Consider the following 11,237-nt stretch of genomic DNA (forward strand, 5'->3'; position numbering starts at 1 on the left):
CTCTTCCGACTTTCAAGTATTTCACCTGGAAAGCTAAGGCTCACACAAGCACTCTGTGTTGGGAGTCGCCTGATGTGTCCAGACTGCTTCCACCCTTCAACAAAGCTTTCCACCCTGGAACGACTTTTCCAGCACTGGAGGGGTCTACTCTGAAAGTGGCTGGAAAACTCACTTTGGCTGCTTTTGTATACAGACTAAGACAAACATAGTGGAGCTTTACACAGTGAAATCGACCTCCTGGCTACGGAGAACCAGGGCTGAAGTTTTCAATTTACTGTAACTCCAAGTGGCATAGCCAAGAAAGAACATGAAAAAGCAGAAAAGCAAGCACATTGAAATCACAGACGCTTAACTGCAGACTGGCTAGGATATGAAAATTTCTCTAGAGAACATGATATTACATATTTGGCACAGGGCTACCTGAACGTGTAAGCAGCGGTCATGTATTTAAGACAGTCCTAGTTCAGAAATGTTTATCATGTAGGTTATGAGACATAAGCCACATACTAACACAATGGGACACAGAGAACAGCAGTAGGCTTTCAGAGTTCTGATCAAGTACGTTCTGCAGGTTTCTTGGAAAGTTTTGCTTTGAAACATCAAAACAAACTAAAGCTATGGAAAAACAGAACTTTCCTGCAATGTGATTGTGGGATATTCCTGTGGGAATTTTCTGCTACCTTCTAGTGCCCTCCTAGCAATATGATTTGGGCAAACAATTAACAGCTTGTTTCATGGGGAAAAAAAAAATCAGGGACAACTGAAATGGAACTTTTTTTAAGTCAAAAAGAGCCATATGGTATAAACAGCAACAAAAATGACCCATCTGAAGTGCTTCATCTTACCAAAAACATGGTGGTCCATTTAACCATTTTAAACAAACTGAAATAAATTTAAAAATGAAAAATACTATTCCAGCTGAAAAGCTGAGAAGTTTAAGAATGTCAAAATGAAATGCTTTCAACTGCAGTCATCTTCAACACCATATTATTAGCTGTATGATAAAGCTTGCATTTTACCCTTTATGTTGTTTGCCAGCATATGAGTAACAAAGCATTTCAGCACATGCTATTCATTCTGGTGCCTCACAGGTTAGCCATTAATGTGTGATTCAGTGAGTAACACACCTGTAGAAACCATCTATTTTCTATCGGATCCAGCTATGCCAGTACAAAAGGTTACTCCACTCTCCTCCTCACCCTGTCTCCCCGGTGGCTGCTCCCATCCCTACCTACTGTCAGGGGAATGGTGTGCGCCAGGTTATCTTGAACGCTGGTGTGAGCTCTGCCCCTAAATAGGCAATGTGAGCTTAACCCTGTGGCTCTTCCTTGAAGTGAATTAGGAGTGTTCACCCCCAATAAAGTTCACATAAAGTCCTCTGCCAGCGGGGCAGTGGGAACAGTACTTTCTGGCAGAAGGGCAGAAACCATCAGCTGGAAAGATGGTCCTTCCCAACAACGCAGCTGGATCTAGAAGAGAACAGCTGCCAGGACAAATTTAGCCCTGGTATGCAGTAATATTAAAGAATGTAAAAAGAGCTGACTTGACTTAGGTTAATCTTTTAAGTTAAACTCCTTAATGCATTACCAAAGTGGATGAGCAAAGAAGACAAAGTCCAGATTTTGGGTTGCTAAACTACAAAAGCTTTGTTGGACTTATGCCAACTTTGGCTAGGCAGCCTACATGCCATGCGCTAAGGCCTCACATCAGCACTACATTGCTTCTGCACTAAAGAAATTTGACCCCAAATATTCACTGGCCTTTTCAAATGTCCTAGATTGAGGAAAGCAGATTATCAGATTACTAGGTCACAAAAAGTCCATCTGGGAAGTAAAAAGAAAAATACACACATATGCTCACACCTCTAATATGTGTGTTTCAATTTTAGCTCACGGTAATTTATATAACCTGATTTAATCAGGATTCCAAACATTAGATTTTAAATTCCACCTTTTACAGTCACCCTCTGCTATCACAGTGGAGTTTCTTTAGGGGTGGACCATGGCAGCTGCTCGCAATCAGAGACATAGTACACCCTATTTTGTGGTTGTTTTGTTTTAAGAGTGGAAATGAAAACCGATTTCTCAGCTGAAAACACCAATAAAATTTTAGTAGATAGAATGTAAATACCAGAGTTGGAGCTTGGAGACAAGTGGAGAGATAATAAACACACTCTTGTTGTTGGAATAGCTATACTTGGAGCTCAGCGATGACTGAGCCAGACCTGCTGAGCACATCGCCGCAAGAGGCAGAGGAACATGGGGCTGTCCCAGTGTAGAGATGATGACAGCAGTGTCACAACGGACAGCCTGTGACAAGCCCTGCCTGGAAGGAAGAGTTCACCACTGCCCACAGCGGGCAGCAGCTCTGTGCATGCTCACCTGCCACAGTCAGGGCACCCCTAAGGGACTGCCTCCTCACTCTGCCACCCTGTCCTATCCACCTGGCAGCATCTGCCTCCCACCAATACCACTCCTTACACGGGTAGCCTGAAGAAGCCAGGAACCTGCATTGATTTCCTTCTTTGTCATGGTTACTCAGTCCCATTATAACCCAGGCTTCAGTGAGTAACAATTACTTCTTGTCAAACTGTAAAATATTATCTACAGAAGCAGAATACCTTTTTGCCCTCCTTCTGGGCAGAAAGGCTCTGGGCTTTTTTGTTTGGATCTGTCACCAAATTCCCTTGTTTTAAAATATCCCAATCAGGTGCCAACCAATCCTGACCTTGGTTTATCAGAAGAAGGGACACAAGAGCTGCAGCAAGTAATGCTCGCCTTCCTCACGGCAACAGGGGCGGAAACAGCAGAAACCACTACAGATGCACCCCTTTACACATATCGGGGCTGTTTAAGTTACAACCATTGCCCCTTCTTCTCCAAACTCTTGCCTCTGTCATTTCACAAGGAGGGCTTACTTCTGAACATGGATTAAATCAAGGCCTATTTTAAACTGCAGTTAGTAGCTGCATAGCTACTTAATGCCACGCAAAGACTCACTTCTTCTAGAGGAGATTTACTATGTCCCAGAGAAAGATGTCTTCTCATGAACAAAACAGGAAGAATTAAGCAGGAACAGCTCTATGCGCAGGTAACTCCTAGAAAATTTTATTTTAGCACAGAATTATAGTAGCAAGTCGATGTACTTACCATATACGAAAGGCCAATACAGTACAGGCCAAATTACTTCCTATATGCCCATTATCCCCAGCAAAGGCAACTTAGAAAGCTCTACATTGTTTTTGGCTTGATCTACTTTACCCTCTCCCTTGTGCCTCAAACATATCAGATCAGGTGGATCACCATTGTTGACAAGTTCTGCATATATATATTAGTGGAAAGACTCCCAAATGCAGGACTCTCACATTTATGGGCCTCTCAGAGCCTACCCACAAGCTGACTGCAGCATGACACAGCATTTTTGATAAGCACCTTGGCAGTTAATGAAGCAGTAGATCTTTCAGACAGTATAATTAGCTCACCTGTTGTGACAGTCTATGTAACTGGCCAACATACTCCTCACAAACCAATTAGTCTAATACCATTTATTGAGATCTAAGGTGGCTAAGAAACTTAACTCCAACTTTCTGTTTTCAGAATAAGTCAGAGACACTGTTGGGTTAAGTATGAAAGTGAATGCTGCCAGCATCTCCTTTCCTTTGCTTGTTAAATGTTTTCAAAACATAACTGTGGCATGTTATTTCCCTGAAAGCCTGCTGGAAGTACACACAGTAAAATCAATTTAGTGTACCCATGTAAGTTATACAAGTATTTCTCCTATCATGGAGTTTACTCAGTACTACCAGTGTTTCAAGAGGTATGGATCCAAAGCAATGAAAAATCAACCAGGTCTGGCCAAGGGATTTAGTGATGCCGCATTCAGCAAACAGATAATTCAGTTTCAAAGGAGGGGATTTAGCAGGACTGTGTTACTGATGGCTATTCAATGTTTATCTCACAGGCAAAACAGATTATAATACACTTTAAGTACATACAATCAGAAAAGCAAAAAATTTGTATTTTTAAAAACCCTTGAATCTCTGGATCTAAGCTAGTAGCATACTATCAGTACTCTGGATCAAGTTTCTCAGAGCAGTTTACAGCAGATAGATCGAGTACCAGGCCTTGGTGGAGCCACAGAACCTGCATTGTGAACTGCAATCTTAAGCTCTCAGGAAAGATGACGTGTAAAAAGCACCATTGTTTTCTTAAGACTGTTCCATGTCAACGGGAAACAGAAAAGAACCTGCGTACACTGGAATCCCCTTAACTGTAGAGAATTTTCTTTCCTGCTTTTGTCTTTTCAAATAATATGAACCACACAATACAATTCGGTTATCGCGGAACAAAATTTTGGAGGGCTGAGCTCCACCCACCAGGAAAATGAAAGTAATTGCACTTCCCTTCAGCATCCCTGTGCGTTACAGATCCACTGCATAATCATCACAGTCTGCTGTACAAGCCCAACACAGAGATACTGAGCAGCTGAGGGAATGCCATGTCCTATATTTAATGGTCTCAGTGTCTACTTTTGATAAATCACCATGCATGCAGAGGCTGATAAAGTCACTATTTCCTTTCACCACGGCACGCAGACATGTTACAGAATGCTCCAAATGGATGTTTGCTGTCCCTTTGCAGTGTGGCAGCAGACAGTAAAACAGGTATTTCAGTCAGCCAAACAGGCTGACTTACTCAGGAAAAACAATCCAGTACTGCTGAGGAGCTCTCCTTTTTTTTTTTTTTTTTTTTTAACTCCCACACACTGTTTAATTGTGAAATACCTTGGCTATTTCTGTGTTTTCCGCTACCATGAAAGTGAAGCTGATGTTCACCAGATCTGTGCCACTGCAAACACACACTATCCGTCCTTCCAACTCATTTTCTGATTTTCCAACAGCCTCAAGTGCAGTTAGTATTTTGGGATCCTGTTAAACAGAATAAATAACTTGTTACATTTGCAATACTTTTGTTATGCAATGCACTATGGTAAAGATGCATTTCCACCTCCATATACATTAACACCTTTAAACCTTTGCCAATCATCTTAAATGAGTGCTTTCACTTAGAATTACTGTGTGTAAACCTGAAAAAATATATATTCTAACAATTAGGAACACGGTTGTGAGAACTCAGAAGTAAATGAAGTATTCTAAATATATTTTAGAAAGCTAAATTAGAAATTACATATATTTTCATCATGACAAAGAAAAATTTATCACTCCAAGGACTGGAAATAGAGGAACAGTATTAATCTCTAAGTAAATTATTCCAATCTAGTTAAGTCCATAGTTACCAAGAGTTATGATCTGTGTGACTTTTTGGCTGTTTCTTAACGACACATCGTACAAGCTAGTATCTCTGCTGAGGGTCAAGGGCTACAGATTTAATGGGCATAAAGAGCAAATTACCTATGTAAAGACAGAGGTGAAGTCTGAAGCATATTGGTATGGTTGTCAGCACATGAAGCATGGGGTTGTCTGCACCACCACTTCTCATGCCCCTTCGCTATGGGGGAAAGATTTTAGTCTATGGATTCCCAAGAGAACTACTAAGAGATAGTTATCTACAGTTAACACAGAAACACTTAACACATGAAAGTGGAAATGCAGAGGTGTTAACAGATATCTTTCTTCACAACAAATCTTCTGAACTGAAGCCCTGGAGGAGGGAGGCCCACAATTCACTTCAGAAAATTCTATGTATTCCTTCTGAAGAATACTGCTGAAAATATTTCCAAAGTTTTGGTTCCTCCAGAACTCCTAGCTAGTACTTCTGTTGATAGTCTTCAAAATGGCAGACAGTGACCAGCTGCCCTCCCTGACCATCTGACTGTATAAAGAGGGATGCAAACAAAACTTTCTACGTTTTATGTCAATGGAGCAAGAAGATACAAGAAATTTTAAACAGATAGGAACAAAATTTAGGTATCTGGGGAAAAAAGTTTCATATTCTAAAACAAGTATCACAATACACTGTTAAAAAATAATTAAAAACTCCTGATACGTGCTCTTAATGTCTGTTGTTCAGCTTTCACCACATCCTGAAAGCTGAGCACTGTACTCCATCAGAAAGACCAGATGGCAGAACCTTCCCACTGCAATCACACCAAATTACTTGACTTTAAAACTTAAAATTTTAGACTGGGATTGCAAAAGAAAAGCTGTGTTGCTGGTATTTTTTAAAGAAATGAACTTCATCCTGCATTTCACCTTCAGTTTAAATATTCTTTGTTTAAATGAAGAGTATAAACTAACTATAGAGTACCTTTGGTACAGCTCCAAAACGAACACTGTTGATCAGGGAGCATTCTAATACCTGTCCTTCCTGAAATGGCAAAAAAAGGTACAAGTTCAAAGGTCTGTCGACACATGGCTCCATTAGGAATTGCAGCAAAAATAAACAATGAATCTTATTTGCACACACTGTTAATTAACACTAAACAGTATATTTCCCTTTTATATTAGTTAATTCCCTCTTAAATACCTCACTTCTGTCAATTCTAAAAGAATAGAACTAAGGAGTTTTGTAAATAAACTAACACAGTATTTTAGATTTTTAAAAACTAGCCAGAATAAACCAAGTGCAGTAATATCTAATATATATTCCTGACATAATTGCAATATACCTTTCCTTCACTTTTCCAGCTCAGAAAAAAGCCAAATTCATCCACTTGGAAGAGACAGTTGCTTTCAAAGACAAAAGATTCCTATAGAAAAGAAAATACAGATCATTATTTTAGTCAGTTTGGCAAATGTCATAAATTTATTTATTGTTCAAAAATAAAAGATTGTTACATTTCTCCCCAAATACCTTCCTGGAGAATTTGCTATTCCCAGAGCAATCAGAAATGAGGGAGGCAGGCTTTTAAAAAAATGATCATTTTTAATGATTTGTCTTTTTGATGCCATTTGAGACATTAGGTTGCACTTAATTAATATTTTCCTACCTCTTTGCAAATATGAAGATTTGTTTTGTTTAATAAAAGCAGTGGTTCTTACCTAATCAAAAAGCTTAATGAAATGGAACTTCAAAAAAAGTTGTTGAAAATTAAATGCTTCAAACTATGTAAAGGTTACAAATATGTAATTTGCCAATACTACCTTCAGGATCAGATGACCACATTTCATGTTAACGTTCAGAATTTGGGAAGCACTTTTATGTTAGACTCTGACAGTATGCATGCCGCGAGCATTTTGTAGCCAGTGTATCTGGCAAGCAGAGTTTGAAGGATATTGATTTGTAGAGAAATCAAGAAAGAATGGTATACCAAAGAGACTAGACAAGGCAAAAATTCAGATTAGCTGAATTAAAAAAGAAATTTCCTCCACACACCTCTAGCCTCAATTAACGCATCATAAATTAAGCTAAAATGCAGGATAACACTGTGCAGAATCAATCACTTCTTAAAGAAAAAAAGAATCCAGGACTTCCTGACTTCCTTAATTGAAAACCAACAAGCATGTGTGCAGGCTACAGCACCGCTTACTGTTTCAGAGATCAGTGCTTTGTTCCATGTTAGACTGAGGTACCTTTCCGAAATGCCATGTCCTCTCCTGTGCACGTAGCAAGGGCAGCAAGCACATGAATTTACACAGCTATTTTCAGAGCAAAAGGTCTTGCATACAGGACAATTTGAATTTAGGTAACAAAACCAGGTAAAAACTTCAATGCCCTCAAATCCATGGAGCGTGGCTTTTAAGTCAGTAAGTCTATCCAGTATAGACTTGGGTCGACTGGGTTACTGAGGCAGGCCCCCAGCCCGACCCAGGATGCAGGACATCGGGGGGCAGCCACACATGCCTTTTTGGCCTCTGCCGTGGAACAAGGGCATCGGGTGGGCTAAGGAATGGTCACATTGCAGTCAGGTCTTATCCTGACTTGACACTGAGCATGAAGTCAAGCAAGTTCCTGGATCCACGGCTGGGTAACGTCCTTGAGCCCTCCTAGATGTGCACAGCCAAAGGGGATACGTTGTGTTTGGGATAATTGCTCCTTTTTCCTGGACACATTAATTATTGAATGCTGTCTACCACTTCTGGACAACATTTTAGGTCTTCAAACGAGATTTACGAGTTTTAAGGACTGACACACTGCAGTTTTCCATCCAAGTAGCAAACAACTATGTTAATTTTACAGGCAGGGGAGCAGAGATAGAAGTATAAAGTTGCTGCAGCTCAGTCTGAGCCAACACCACTATGCATGAGTTTCCAGCATGCACTTCTCCACCATAGCTTCTATTTTCCTGCCTTCACCCTAGCACTCGTCCCTCATGAAACTTACTTGTTGCCAGACACCTCAGATTTACTAGTTTTACAGCCCTTGGAGTCCTGTTTCATATAAAAATGCAGCTAGCTACCAATCAAAATGAGCGTGTCTCGTGCGTTTCCCAGAAAGATTACTCACACAATAAAAGGCAGGCAGTTTTTTGTCATTCATCTATCAAAAAGCTCTTGATATACCAAAAATTTCGTTTTCACAAAGGTGTCTATGTAAACTGCGCTCATGTTGATGTTCCACCCTAGCCTTGGCTCTATTCATCAAATTACTTTTTCTGCAATTTTTCATCTTCTATGGTAAAAAAAAGCACCTGCCATCAGACCATGTAGATGCAACGTGACCAGTAAGATTCCTAATCATGTCTGATTTTTATCTCTCATATTCTCCTGAGATAACCCTGTTCTAGACTCAAGACTTTTCAGCAGTCAAATATGATAACGCTTGGCTCAAAATATATTTCCATAATTTGGTAATCCTTCTGGTTAAGGGACTCATCTATCAGCAAGAGATGGATCAAGACACTGCTCCACATGACAATGACCCCGATTTTTCTAGCCACTCAATGAAACTTGGGCACATAAGAGACCTCTCATGCTGTACTAGAGCTGTTCAGTCACCCAGACCTTGTACAGAATTCCTGAACGCCCTTTCTGCACTGACCTGCTGTATGACCTTAGTTCACTTACCATTTCTCTTTTCCCCAACATGACCTGTCTGTTAGGGTGGGGAATTAAGCACAGAATTTCCATGAAAATTAGAAGCCTAGATCTGAAACATTTTTCTTGAAAATTGCAAGCCCTATAGTATAGAGATTGGATCTTGCTATGTTTGCACAGCATTCCTAAAACAATGGTCTCTCTCTTGGGTAGGCTATCTAGTTACTGCCACAACACAATTAAATAACAGCCAACATATATCATAAATCTGATAATATCAAACAGCTACACCATCAAGTGCTCACTGTTTACAGGCTACAGATTTTAACTTCTGAGTCACTGGGGGTTTTTTACAGCCCTTGATGATTCCTGTAAAATAGCAGATAAAATATACAGTTAGTTACCTAAGTGAAAGCCTTTTAATGTTTCTGGAGCAGTATTTGCTGAAGAAAAATAAAGCTTTTATGAACTTCCTTTCTAAGGAATTCAATGTCCACTAGTATCTTCTTAGTTTACCTGTCCCCAAAACTGAAAATACAGGGTAAAACAACTATCCCTATCTTGGCAGTCCTCATGATAAAAAATACCTTTTACTTACATTTCAAAAGAGGAAAATACTAATATCCCTGAAGGCACTTACTGAGATACCTTCAACTTTTAGAGGTTTCCTGTCCAAACAAGATTAAAATAGACCCCGATAAAATTATTCTCACAGGCATATCAATGCTGAGTATAAGGTAAATGTCGCAGCACTTTATTTCAACTGTCTGTGTGAAATGTCCTGTTTTGCATTCCTCTAACAGATTTGGATTAAAGCACAGCTGAAAGCGGTAACATAGTAATTGTATTTCAGATAGAGACAGGTTGATTTTATAAAGGAGATAAAACCACTCCAGATCTCAAATGATGCATTTGAATCAGAATATAAATGTTTTGCATTCTCTTACTTTCCCTTGTGAGATGCAGGTCCTCAGTTTATATATTAAAAAAAGACATATTCCTCCCCCATTTGATAGATGTACAAAAAAATGGAAGGATTCAGTTTGTTCGGTAATGCGCTTTATGAATCTGCAAAGATGAGAGCTTTATGCACATTACAGATATTTTGATCCAAATCTCCCTTTCTCTTTCTCAGGGCTTATTTCAAATCAGAGGGATTAAATATATTTTAACGTTAGTCCTTTGAAAAGCAGAAATCTGTATAGCAATAAAGTGTGTTGGTATTTCCTCCCACACACATTTCTGGAGTTATCTGAAAGTTTATTTGCGTACAATGAAAGCAAAACATGAAATATTCTGTAACATCTACATATTTAAAAGAGAATAGCAAATGAAATGCAACTGGCCTCTTACCTCTTCATACCTATCAAACACAGCTCCATCTTGCATAAAAGAGGGAACTGGCTTCTGCCAGTTAAATTCATAAGGTTTTGCCATGATTATAGAATAAAAACCTGAAATGGAATGAAAAAGCAGAGTTCAATTACTGTCTTTAAAAGGAATATTTCAAAGTCTAAGCAGGAAAAAAGGTGACTTTTAGCTTTTCCTTTCACAGAGAAGTATTGAAAAGTCACAGTGCATTTCCGTATCTAGAGTTTTCCTCATAAGAGTATTTTTGTTTCATAACTTTAAAATGAAAAATACTTGTAAATTGTGTGTCTCAACAGAATTATTTGGAAAACCACTTGCACTGTAGCATTGCTTTAGTTTAAATATCTGCTACATCACTTCTAGAGTATAATGAGGCTGGGATTAACGCAGCCCTAGGCGACACAGAATGCCACAACCTGTAATATACACGAGTGCTTCTTTTTTAGAGGAAAACATCAGATCCTGCATATATCTTATTTTTTTTAACATTCTAAATTGTATACTACATAGGCAAAACACATTTTTCCTCTGTGTTTTGTATTTCAAAATCCACATTTGTAGTAAATAAAGTCCTGGGTATTTTCAGTAGTATTTTATACATAACTCAAGACATGGATAATATATAGGTCAAAATTCATAGGGGAAAAAGCTGGTTAGGGATATAGGACATTAAATAAAATTAGCTAGTAGCATTATGCATTTCTCCAAGTTTAGGAATGTGAACAAAACTGTTAATTTAGAATATAATACAGAAGTCATAACATACAGACCTTACAGTAAAGACTATCGAATTATTCAGTATCCTTTCCAACACCTTGGTGCCTTCTAGGTTATGCCGCTTTACAACCAGAAAATGTCCCAACTACGTACTCTGAAATACTGAAGTTCATTTTATCTGAAGTAAAGTGCATCTGCGTTGTTCCTGCTCACT

At 39.0% G+C, this 11,237-nt stretch overlaps 1 protein-coding gene across 2 annotated transcripts in view; it reads right to left on the bottom strand.

The window, feature by feature from the left end:
• PLCB4 (phospholipase C, beta 4) overlaps window positions 1-10,382 on the bottom strand; it is a 94,887-nt gene extending 84,505 nt beyond the window's left edge. For both annotated transcript variants that reach the window (XM_009319575.1, XM_009319576.1), the window contains exons 1-4: window positions 10,289-10,382; window positions 6,628-6,708; window positions 6,267-6,326; window positions 4,784-4,927 (exon numbers count right to left, since the gene is read on the bottom strand). In XM_009319575.1, coding sequence (XP_009317850.1) covers window positions 4,784-4,927; window positions 6,267-6,326; window positions 6,628-6,708; window positions 10,289-10,372 — 369 coding nt within the window. In that variant the 5' untranslated portion in view covers window positions 10,373-10,382. The remainder of the gene's footprint in view (window positions 1-4,783; window positions 4,928-6,266; window positions 6,327-6,627; window positions 6,709-10,288) is intronic.
• Window positions 10,383-11,237: the final 855 nt, after the last annotated feature.

The sequence above is a fragment of the Pygoscelis adeliae genome, unplaced genomic scaffold, assembly GCF_000699105.1.
Source record: "Pygoscelis adeliae isolate BGI_AS28 unplaced genomic scaffold, ASM69910v1 Scaffold122, whole genome shotgun sequence".
Taxonomy (NCBI): domain Eukaryota; kingdom Metazoa; phylum Chordata; class Aves; order Sphenisciformes; family Spheniscidae; genus Pygoscelis; species Pygoscelis adeliae.